The 13,108-nt window shown below is 41.2% G+C and overlaps 1 protein-coding gene across 6 annotated transcripts in view; it reads left to right on the forward strand.

Moving 5' to 3' along the window:
- The window catches only part of NCOA1 (nuclear receptor coactivator 1), a 986,743-nt gene that overhangs the window by 839,546 nt on the left and 134,089 nt on the right, over positions 1 to 13,108 (forward strand). For all 6 annotated transcript variants that reach the window (XM_078649914.1, XM_078649919.1, XM_078649916.1 and 3 more), the window contains one exon: positions 11,947 to 12,132. In XM_078649914.1, coding sequence (XP_078506040.1) covers positions 11,947 to 12,132 — 186 coding nt within the window. The remainder of the gene's footprint in view (positions 1 to 11,946; positions 12,133 to 13,108) is intronic.

Raw genomic sequence — 13,108 nt, forward strand, 5'->3', positions numbered from 1 at the left:
TTAGGGTTTTCTTCCTTGCATATTATCTGTTGGCGTTCCTGGAATTCATTTAACATACTTTAACTTGTCCCAAAGGCAGTGGCACATTGCATTGAGGGACCACAGAGTGCCTCAGAAGCAGGCAGTAGCTTCCCTAATTTTGAGAGACTTGTCTTTATATTCTTTTTGAGTTCAATGTGATCTCTCAGCTACTTTGATTTGTCTATATGTGTTCTTTTGAATGAAGTCCTCAACATTGTGAACCATGTCTAACTGCCCCATAACAGTTTGCCTTAATTTCCTGGGTGTAGACAGCCAAATGTCCCTTTGATCGATAGACCATCACAGGTTTCTAAAGCTTAGGGCATTGCAACTCAACTGTTTCCAGATATTTCCTTGTACTGTCCATTTTTGCATCCTAGCATACCCAGGCACCATTTTCTCATCATGTTCTCCTGACATTATCTGCACCTCTCTTCCACAGCACGGTGTACCGTGTTTGATGAACATTGAAACTGGACTGTTTCCTCCAGAATAGCTCAATCCAATGCTGCTGCATCCATCGCTTACAAAAATGAATCGTCTGGTTAATCATTGCAAGCTGCTGACCAATTCCACTTTATATTTACTCATGTTTAATGCATCGCTGGGCTTGTTTAGCAATAGAACATCAGGACGATTAGTGGTTTATGAAGTGTTGCTTGTAAGCACTCTGCTTATGCAAAATCCAACATGCTGGATAGCTCTGGCAGCTGCATCTTTATTGGAGGACCTTGGGCCCTTCACACTCTTGCCCAAATCCTGCCGGTTGTAGGAGGAGCAGCAGCATCCCATTTTAACACCATCAGAAGTGTCCGTAGGTCTAGGAACTCAAGACCAGATAGTGCACTTGGCGAGGCCGTGCGGCACATCCACCCGTACACATGTTAGCATTGTGAGACGACATGTCCTACACAGAGCCATGCTGCACATCCCCATGTACACGTCCGCTTTGAGACCCTGATGACCTGCACCAGGCCTTGCTACACAATCGTCTTGTACACATTTCATCATCCAGGCCCTGATAACCTACACTGGACCGTGCTGCACATTCATCTGTACACATGGCATGGTCAAGGCGTTTATGACCTGCACTGGCCCAAGCAGCACCAGAGGGATGAGTCTGGCTTTCTTTGATGCGCCTTGTGTATGTGGGTTGGAATATGGATTCCTGTTTAGAGTTGGTGGATGTCTCTGGTTCCTAATGGCTCAGTAGTGATGCGAGATAGACCTTAGTTATGTGCCTCAGTTGGGATCCACATTTTGAATTTACTACATCTCTTTTTGTGTCCTGAATGAAATATTTCAAAATTTTTGAAACACAGTGCTTCAGTCAATGAAGAAATTGACGCTTATTTGTGGGCTTCTGATTAGGATTTGTGGACCATGATTTATGAGGAATGTGCTTTTGGCACTGGGCTAAATGCTGACCTGAAGTCTTATTTGTCACTTTAGTCTTTTTTTTAGTTTTCCTCGCCTACTGTCTGTTTTCACGATTGTATGTTTTTTCCTGTAGCGCAGTGAGTGCACTGCTGGGATTACAGATGTCGCATTGTAAACAAACAGCCACCAGCAATATGCATTTTTTCTCATAACAATTTTAGAACATTTTCCCATCATCTGTTTTTTTTTTTTTACTTCTCAGCAGCGGGGACTCTGAGTCATTTTCTAAGGGCATACAATTTAAACAGTTAAGTCTGTTTGTGCCTAATGTTCTTCCATGCATAAACCTCATATGTTATTTTATCATGTACTCTCACCTGTTTATTTTACATTGTCGGTGAAGGCTTTTCTGCATACAGTCTGCTGTTTGACTTGTCTCTGTCCATGTTATATCTGTGTTTTTACCCTTTCTGCCTTATCCCCTCTTATTTTATAATCACCTACTGTTGATGTTCTGATGAAGCTAATGCCACTGGAAACCTTTCAACTGTCTTTCAACAAATTGACCCCTTTGCAGAATGGAATAGCTTGCATTCCCCCACCTATACCTTACACTGCTAAATATCCTTATTTTTCATCATATCATTTCAATTCTAAAAAGCGTTTCTTTTACAGTGAAGTGTTCATTCATGTAAAAAAAAATATATATATATCCCTATATATATATCTAGCCATTAAACGAATCTCAAACAACAGCCACTATATTGGACACATCGGGCCCCACCCCCTTATTTTACAAGCACCTACTCTTTACATTCTGATGTAGTTGGCACCCCTACATGGCAACTTTTAAATTGCTAAAGATCATTACCTTTCATCATAGCATTGCACTGGTAAAAATTGTTTCTATTACAGTGCATGGCCAGTGAAGCATCCATTCATGTCAAACAAATCCCAAAAATATACCTAGCCATTAATCGAACCTCCGACAATGGCCACTAAAGCGCCCACATCAGGTCTTTTTACACCTTCTGGACATTGTTGGTCTTTTCCTGCTGGTGCCAATCAGGAGGTAACCGTACCAACATACAACGTTGACACGATTAGCAAACATTTATCCAGTGGTAATCTTTCATGCTTAAGCGCTTATTACTCACATATATTTTCAGTGGCTCCATGATCATTGGCTGAGTTCCTTCACAGTGGAAAGGGTAACGCCATTTGTCAAATTAAGGTAACATTGGAGAACTCTTTGTTGGACAACTGTTGCCCTATTACCCTCCTACCTTTTTGAACTGTTCAAGAGAATTATTGGCAGACTTCCCTAGAGGAAATCAGAATTTTGGATTCCTGAAAACTGCGATTTCGATTGGATAGGGGTTTAGAGACTGCACTAGCTATGGCAGTAAATGATCTGAGAACATACTTGACATACTATGATCCGGTTGGATCTGCCTGACTCACCTAGCACCATTGATCATGGCATACTCAAGACTTGGCTCAGAGAGGTGGGGACACTGACTTTGGGATATCAGGAATAGTGGCAAAGGGGGTTCCCTCCGTCTTTGAGGGTTGTTATCAATCCAGAGACCCAGCCACTGGCACTCCAGGGGTCCTCTCTACCACCTGTACCAGCTCTTCTTCTTCTCCTATTCAATTCTGTAAATCCTCGCTGAGTTATACTGGAAGCCGAATAATCTGGTTTAAGCAATTTCTATGTAGATGCAAGTGCACATCATACAAATACCCATATATTAAATATTTAATTCACAAACAGCATACTAAAAGTGAAAAGTTGATTTTATTGAAAAGTTGGAGCTTTTCAAAATCTGACTTTATTTCTAAAACAATGAAGCAACATGGTTGACTCTAGCATGTCACTTGTCTTTTATAACCCTAATCCATGCTCTTTTCGTAAGCGCATACCAGTGCCTCAATAGAGGCCACCTGTTGCCCATAATGGATGTTGTTTGCTGTACCTGCATTTGTTCCATGAATCAAGCAAAGGATAACAACTTAATTGTTATCCACCATTTTTTTTTTATTCCTTCACATTTACAGAGTTAAATAACAAAATCACGATTTCATATTTTTTGAATGTATATATACTTTATTAATCTTTCTAAACAGTAATGGCACCCCTTAGTGGGTGTCACCCATAAGTCCGCAGAACACAGATTAAGAACCACCTATCTACACTGTTTAATATATACTTCAAACTCCTGACACAGTTGTTTAGGTCCTTAGGATGATTTGCCCTGTCATGCACAAATGATACCCAGTTGATTAACCCCTTGCATGCGGCCACGATTCTGCGCCTGTGCGGCAAAATCGCAAGTGGGCGGGTTCACGACGGCCCCCAGCCGTCATCATCACACGAGCACCGCGGTGTAGGACGGACGGGGCCGTCATCAGCATGCAAGGGGTTAAATGACTTGGTCAAGATGCTGTGCAGTCCCTTTTATTTTTGAGACTGAGGTGGATGATTTGCAACTTCCTCAGATTGAAAGGTATTAAGACTGAGCTACAGCTCATTTGGAAAAATGAGCACCACTGAGAGGGCTGCACATTGGGCTCTCTCTTTAGGACCTCCTGCCTCTTCCAACAGCCAGTTAAAGAACTGGGCGCCTGGCTTGATGATAACTTCACATGAATGCAGTCTGCTCTACATGTTTTCACACGTTCTTTGTCTTCAGTAAAATTCTTCACTTTAATAGAATTTAACTTATAGAAGACCTAATAAAAACCAATTTTTCAAAATAGTTCAATAACCGGAAACACAGAGAGAACATGGTCTTTGGGTCAGACTCCTATAGCCATTGGCTATAATGTTTTTGTAATGTTGTAATGCTTTTTTGCCATTGCTTAGTTGAGCTTTCCCTCAAGTCTCTGGCATTTTGAGGATGAATGCGTTGTCCCTTTTGTACCATTTAGGTTTTGGTGATGGGACACCAAGTATGATTTGTTAATTTGCAGATGTGACATGATGTATATCTTATAATTAAATGTTAGTGTGTGCTCTTTTATGTATTTACTTTGTATATATGATGATAACTTAATGCTGATTTACAACTTTTTCTTTAGAAAGTGCTTGCTGTTTGGATGGCTTAGTCTGTCGAAAAGATGTGCTTTCACTAATCACCCTTGGGCTTTAATTTGTTTTACTTTGCTGTCATGATAACAAGTTGTAGGATTTTTTTGTTCGCAAAAATGCATGCACACATAAAAGTTCTCTTAAAGCTACAACCAAATATCCTGGTCTTTTGTCAAAAGTATCTCCAATGTAACATTTTGATGTGTGTGTGTTTTCAGTTCACCACTTAAAACATACGCCTTAGCTCTGCTAATGAAATATGTTAAGCAATAGAGTCCTGTACTTAGCTTCTATATTGTTGTTGCCCATGATGTTGCTACATGTTTATATTCTCTGCCTAGGGCAACTGGGGCAGCACACAAAAATTCCCCCAACAATTACCATACACTCCCTCTAACTAAAAATCAGACTGATTGACTTTAGCAGTGCTTGTTTGCTCTCTCTTATAGTACAGACAAAAGTGTTTCCAAGTGCCAGGATGGTACCTGCTGTGAATGTGTAATCGATAAATAATACATAAAAGCATTTTCTTGGCCTTTGATGTTGTATATGGGGAATGGAGCTAGTCATGTCTTGCCACGGTTACCCTAAGTGACATGCCACACATTTGCTCAACCAAATACTCTATTGATTCATTCGTACTCGAAATAGAAGCTCACTCTTATATTTTCCAATGGCTTTCCACATTTGGAGGTTATCGACTATAATGGTATCTGCTTTAGTTAGGTGCAAGTTAAACGATGAATTCTTCCAAAGAGTCTTGAAGTTAGTCTTTAGAAGCATTGTAGAGATAGAGAAGTCTGAGCACTTAGGTATCAGAAAGAGATAGTTTCTTGTGTTTTTGCTCAGAACTCATATTTGGCCCCTTGGTTCTTGCAAGGTGTTGGTCTTCCTTTTCAACCTATCGTATTCCGTTCTACTTTTTGCCTACACGCTGTCTTTGAGCTTCAGAACTCCCTGCAACTGGGGCACACCAGTCTAGTGAAGATAGAACGCCACACAGGCGATACAGCCCTTTTTAGAACTTTTGAGGCTACATTCCATCATCCCCACATCCACGTAAATTGCATGGCATTGCGTACAATATTACAAAATAATTACCCCATAAATCTCTGTAAAAGATCCTACAACCTCCATTTATAAAAGAGAACTTAGCCCTTGCACATACACCTTCCATCTCACTATGCTGCCCTCACACAACTTCATGCCCCCGTCCTTTCATTCTTCCTCATATCCCAAGCAAATCTCCCAGCACCACCTCCTACTTCTAAAATACTTACTTAAATGTATCCACAGAGCTCCTCCACAAATCTCATCTGACTAGTCTTACAACAGGCGTTTCTCACAACTTGTAAAAAGTACATAATCAACTAAGGATGAATAGCTTTAACCACTGCACAAAGAAAAGAAAACAAGAAGTATAACCCCTTCTTCAATGCTTCCACAGCGCCTCCCTCCAATATCACCTCCACCTGTTGCCTCACCCAATAAATGTTTTGAAATTGTACCTTATTCTGGTCCAAGTTGAGTATTTTTGTAACATTGAGTATATTGTGTCACTCATAGGGCATAGTCTGTCCCGCCAATAGACATATCCCATGGTTCACAAATGGACCTAATGAATGACATATTTCACTTAAGTCTCTAAGTCCCCCCCCCCGCTCTGCTCCTGCGCACCCTAGGAGTGCATGCTAGATGCAGATCTGCGGAGCGCAGTACTCGCGTTGGGACATATGATGTGCAGAGCCCCTGCAGTATCCGCGGGCCCTGGCCATGTAGGATGTTGTGAGTGGTGCAAAGAGTTTTGAACTGAATTCTCTGTTCGATAGACAGCCAGTGTGGGTGGTACAGGAGATGGGAGGTGTGACAATGCATAGGGAGGGCGAAAAGAATGCTGGCAGCCGCATTCTGCGCCCTTTGAAGTCTCTTTGCAATACAAATAGTTTGTGGAACTTCACCAACACATGTTCATGAAGAATGGTTAGTGTAGAAAGGCACTTGTACAAATCTGTTTCCTCAGTAGAGACATACCTCTTGTTAATGCAGACAAAGTTCATTGCCAACCACCACCGAAAGCACAGTAGACCAAAGCAGTACCACAAATTCATCAGTCATGGACCTTCCTAAACACTGGTTTGTTTTTACCTTCTGGAAAGTTACGCGGATTCTCCCTGCTGACACTTATGCTGTGCATAAAGTAAACTCAGAGAATAGGTCAGGTCGCCTTCTGTTTTAAGTAACTTACTCATTACTCACATTCTTAGACTCTCGTTACGGCAATGCTCCCAAGTGTTGGGCAGTCACTTGCCCGATGAGAGGCAGCCTGCTCCCGTCAGCCGTATTGCAATGAAACGCAATTCTCCTGACAGCATTAAGGTGTACATACAGAGAGAGTAGCTCTATTGGTGTATAAAGACAGCTCGTTTCTCTGCCTTTCATGATTTCATTTAAAAGAGGGATCATTTTGTTAACTTGGAGAGGGTTTTATCGCGTGATTCGCATCGCCTGATCAGAAAATATCTGTCTTGTCACCCAAGATTGCATTTTAGCTTTAAAGTCCAGATGTTGCTTCGCTAATGAATAGCACTTTTTTGAATGATAAAAAGTGCAATCAGAGAAGGGAACATAGGAAGGTTGAGGACATTGTGTAACTGTGCCCACTGTACTGTCTTTAGGCGATAGCCATGCTGGCCACTTGTAACCTATTGATTGTAGGTACAAAAGCGTCTACCTCACTCTTTCCCATTTGTACAGTAATATTAACGTTGTTTCATACAGCGCTTACTAGAGCAATTTTTCCATTTCTTTTTTGCATCAACACATTGTATTTATTTTCTCAAAGTTCACTATTAAAAAGCACAACTTCAAAAGTTCTGCATGGCAATTACATGTAGTCCTCTCCAGGTTTTCTATTGACGATAAGTGAGCATTTATCGACATAAGTATAATATTTCAGATGACGTTCACTACAAATGCTTACACCCAACATTTTTGAGTTTGTCAGATGGTCCCCTTGTAGGCCACCTTTAAGGTCCATTTCAGTCTAAGAGTCCTCATCTTATGTGGACATCTCAGGTTGGGTGTATCATTGAGTAAGTAATCAAACACCGGCTTCCACTTTTCTCCATATTTCCTTAGTTCATCCCACAAGTTATATGACAACATTTCCAGTGCTGATAGTGACCATAGTCTATATGCCCAGGTAGTTTCCTGCCCTTACTTGTTTCCAGTGTGCCACAATTTTAGCTGCCAGTAACATAAGTGTTATTACAATGCAATCCCCCATCCAGAGCCCACCCAAAATCCTTAGGCTGATGCCTAGTCAGACTCTGCATTCGATATGCGGTTCCAATGTGACCTGGCGCCTCCCGGGGTTCAGCTATCCCCTCCCTTATTCATGCCAGTGGGGGAACAGCTACCAAAAACGTTTAGGCTGATTTGGACTAGAAGGTGTCCACAAGCATGACTGCATTGTGCAGCGATAGCTACACTCTTCCCCATTTTCCCCCATTTCTAATATTCTTAAACCTGGAGTGTTACAATTGCCTAATTAATGGTACAGACCTTGGAATGATGACATCAAGTCCTTGCTTCACTCCCTGTGGCATCTTATTTTGCTTATAAAGGAGAGACAAGCAAGAAAGATGAGTGTTCATCTTTAAAGGCCGGCATAGGAAACACCGGTGTTTACAGAACATATTAAACTGGGTTCCATTGTGTTGAAGCAGCGCAATGAATGAGTCTCTCAACTGTTTTACTTCTTGGTGACTGCATACTACAAAGGAGGTTAGACCCGTGTGTTTCATTTGGGCCAGTATTTGGTAATTATTCAAGTCAATGCTGGTTCTGAAGCAGTCGCTTGATGGGGTTTAGAGACTTGATAAGGCAATACCCCTGTCTCCTATCTCACATGAGTGGAGCTTTAGATTCTGTTTCAGGCAGAAACACTTGACAGTTTACTACATTTTAGTCACAAAATATCGCTAATGGAATATAAAACAGTTTATAAGATTTCTCAGAATTCATTCGTCGTAGCTGTGATTCTCTTCCTTCTTATTTGTGTCGGTCATTGTTTGAAAAAACAGAAAGCACCCTCACGATCATTCCTCGCTATTCTTCATTATACAGAAAGCGATTTTTGGATGCCATGAAATGGTGAAAGATAACCAATGTGGGCTACTTCGGGTAATGAACAATACCACTTCCATGTCCTAATGAAATAAACCTCTACCCACGTGAAGGAGAGAAATCACGTCCTTACTGAGGCTCCCATTTTGAGACCGAAGCCAGCACTCAACTCCACATTCACTCATCCTTCCCCATAATACCAGAAGAATGAGGATCCGAGAGCCCCTTACTAAGTTCTTGAAGCATGTCATTATCTTGGGGGGATTTTCACTTTAGATCTTTTAAGTATTTTGCCACTAGAGGAAAGCTTGATGATCTAAGGTTCTTCAGATGGTCTTGAAGAGGGAGAAAGTTGGGCCTGATTTGATCTTATTTCCCACGTACAACTCGTATTTTCCAGAAACATTGAGTTTCGGGAGCAGGGCATATGACCACTTGAAGATACTTTATAACGTTTGGTTACAGTCCAGTGCTGTGTCCACTGCCTCGAGCGCCTTTTACCTTCTAGGGCTCCTGGAACATTGTCGTAGGAAAGACCGAAATACTCTCTGTGGCTTAGAAAAAAGACAATCCATCAAAGAGCTGAATGTGCAATAGAATGTTTGCTTCCAGGGCCTGGGGTGTCACAGTAAGGGAGGTTAGCGTGGCGAGGGGTCTCAGCACAATAAACGTAACAGAAGATTAGCATTCTAGCACCATTACGAGAACAAGGGACCTAAACACACGTGCTCGCATCCACTCCTACGTGTGAGGAATGGGAAAGAGTGAGATCCATGCCTGTGAATGATGGATGGCAGCTCTCATGCAGAGATATCCATCCTCCAGCACCCAAAACTATGATGCTGAAAGCGTCACTGACCTATAGTGTAATCGGCCATAGACTACAATGGCAATAAAGGGCTTTAGAATAGTGAGCCCTGAGTCGCGGGTCACAGTTCAGAAAGTTTATTTACTGCCTGGCTTCCGTCTCCTACTTCATAGTGAGGTAGGGCAGGCAACTCTGGGACAGACAGCCCAGACTTAAATACATCGATTTGTTTAGAGATACTAATGTATCTCTAAACAAATCGACCTATTTAATATTTGTACAGGAATGTAAAGGAATTTCAGGGGGCGCAGCCCTAGAACCCTAATGGAGAATCTGCCCCGGCGCTGCAACCTCTACCTGTACCCTAGAATCACTACGCCTCCCTATTCAAGTGTGTCCCAGCCTCTTCTTATTCCCTAGTTCCTCTACCCAAGTATATTTTCCCTTACCTGTACCAAAGTATATATGTCCTTACTTATATCCAAGCACCTCTCCCTCTACGAATTTCTCATGACAGCTACCCTTGCCTACAACCTAGTATCTTTGCAACTACCTCTACCCTGTTTCATCTATCCCTAACTATGATCTTGTAATTCCTTCTACCGTTACTCTAAAATAACTTCCCCATGCAGAAAGTCGGGATAGTTTTTGAAACTTGAGTAAAGCTGTTATTTCAAGTCAAAAATGGTTTGGAACTGTATTTAACTTTAACACTGAATTGAAAACATCCCATATCTCTGTTCAATTTGATACATAATAGTGCTTCACATCCAGGACATCTTGGTTCGTTTCACACGTCGGGATGTTCTACATATTGATTGTGTTGCTAAAAACATTTAACACAGCTTTACCATAGAAAAAAATATGTTGTACCATGGCGCCACACTTTGAATCAGTGCTTTTGAAATGCAGCACATACTTTCTCTGACAGAAAGTACAAAAAATGGGAAATAGAAAATCTTTGAGTAATTGTAACATAGAAATGTTGAAATATGTGCAAGTGCTCAACTTAAGTAAAGTAGTGCTCATGCTTAAAAATGTATGCAAATTGCTAACCCAATAGACGCACATGGATCATTTACTTGGGAGCCCGAGAGAACTTGGTGAGAGCAGTCTTACACATCTGCACTCTCCAATAATTAGGGATCATAGCATACCTCTGTAGACAATGATAAACAGATGATTTTTAATCTACATAATAAGGCTGATCTTGCCACTTCTGCGTTCAACACAATCATGTTAACCATTTTGCACTAGATGGAAAGAAACTTTCTAACACTTAATCCATCAAACTGAGGATTCCTCCCAGTCTATTACGAAGTGAATATCTGGGACTGCAATGTCTGGCCCTTGCTTTTTGGCCAATAAATATGTCAGTCTGGTTGAGAAAGTCCGAATTCCTTTGGATCATCCTAGATGCCAAGCTCAATCTTAAGGACCAAATCTCCAAAGTTAGTAAATGTAAATTCCATTTTGGATTGAGTATGATAATACCCTTTCTTTACTATCCCGATAAGATTACAGTGGATATTAGTTTTGTGCAGTCCATGTTGGACTACATAAAACATCTGCCTACTTTGATCTTCCCCTAATGGAGCTTAACCGGCTCCAAAACATTGCAGAACTCCCTAGTGAGAGCAATCTTCAACCTGAAACGGTTCAGGTAAATCTCTCAACATCTCAAAATACTAATCTTGATTCCTATCAAGAAATGGATTCTCTTAAAGTCCTGTCTCTTTAAGTCCTGTTTCATCACCCACTGAACTATGTATGGCAGAGCACGCGGCTTCCTATCTACCAAGTTCAAAAAGTAAATACTCAGTAGACTGCTCAGATCTTGCAAGACGGCTACCATAATCATCCATCACACAAATATTCTAGATGGGGAGGAACGGCTTTCAGAATCTAGGAAACCTTAGTTTGGAACTCTTCCCCTTGAAACTGAGCTTGTCAGACCTCTTAAAATTTGGAAGCGCTTTGAAAACTTTGCACTTTAACAAATTACGTCATCCTTGAGGGTACTATATTGTAATGTAGTTAGCGCCTTTTTTCCCAAGTGAGTGCCAGCAGAAAGAGACTTGTTTCCGTGAGTGAGAGCTTCTCTGTATGCAACTTTCCTTAAAACATATCATATACCCTCTAGGTTCCTCGGCTGTACAGCTTATGGGTAGGAAAGTAAAAAGTTCAACATTGCTATTCCCGGTTCATATGAAATTTGTAAACTGAAGCACCTTTGAGAACTACATAACCTAGTTTATTACCTGTTTATGTTATTTCCCTTACAAAAATTAGTAGCTATTTGATATTCAAAATGAAATTGCTGGCAAAATGTACAGCTAATAAAGTTGTTTCAGATTATTAGAGTTTATTTATCGCATTTAATACCACTCCTAAGCATTTTTGTGAGAGTAAGGACATGGTGGATCTTGTAAACTTGTTGATTTGTGTGTTATTAATGTAATGATTAGCAATTTATAATTCCTTTTATGTATGTGTTTTACATTTATATCTCTAGCTTTTACTGGTGGGCGGAGCTTGCACAGCAGTCAGTCCTCCTTTGATTTCTGTGATCCTCTGGAGCCAGTGCAGCTTGGGCTGAATCAGTTTCCTACAGCCAATGACAGCAGCCCCCGATCAGGAGTGACACCGGACCACGGCAGGGGGGCTGTACCTGGATCTAGCCCCTTCCAGTCAGATACAGGTATGTACTCTCTATCTGTACAGATAGAACATCTGCTCAATTTGTGATGCAGGACCTAATTTTGATACCGGTACGCTCAAAACACTAATAGATAGTTGAGCATCTCTGCCTCATTGACAATGTTGTCCTGGTCAACTTAATGTCTTTTGTAGCATTTCCCGTTATACTACTTTTTTGCACTTAGCTTCCTCTTGGTTTTCCTAGTTGCCTCCTTTGAGTACCCTTGCCTACTAAAGAAGAGGGTCTGTGGAATAGGAGTAAACCACATAAAGGAGCAAGTTGAAACTGACCTAACTTAGGTTAGTTAAGAAAGCCCTCACTCACCGACTTTATTTGTAGACCACAAGCACACAGTTAAAAATTAGTTTATGTGTCAGGAATTTTTAACTGTGTGCTTGTGGTCTACAAATAAAGTTTTTTTGATACACGTGCACACTTTTTATCTTTATTTCCACTGAAAGCCTTTACACAAAACCTGCTCCGCAGTAATTCTGGCGTCGCAGCACACTAAAGAGGCACTCTGCCTCTTTAGTGGGGCCCGATGATGAAGCATGTCACCGACCAGGTCGGCGAGTGAGGGCTTTCTTAACTAACCTAAGTTAGGTCAGTTTCAACTTGCTCCTTTATGTGGTTTACTCCTATTTCACAGACCCTCTTCTTTTGTTTAAGTACCTTGACCGGGGATTAAGAGTGTGTCTTGAATCTCCCTATCTCTCTTCTTGTTGTTACGTACCCTTGCCTACTGGCAGGACTGGAAGCTGCATCTCAAAAGTTATTGCAAAGCCCTGAACAGCCCATGCACTGCGTATGGGTGTACATTATAAGTACCCATACCCTTAAGTGTGTGCCTACTCATCTGTTGCCAATCCCATTTTTCCTTTGATCGGTTTTGACAGGAGTCTGCTTCTCTGGCGTTATCTTATTTTCTGCGAGGATACAGCTCTGCTTCTATTTTCAAATTTCTAACTCTTTACCT

The sequence above is a fragment of the Lissotriton helveticus genome, chromosome 6 (genome assembly GCF_964261635.1).
Source record: "Lissotriton helveticus chromosome 6, aLisHel1.1, whole genome shotgun sequence".
In the NCBI taxonomy this organism is placed as follows: Eukaryota; Metazoa; Chordata; class Amphibia; order Caudata; family Salamandridae; genus Lissotriton; species Lissotriton helveticus.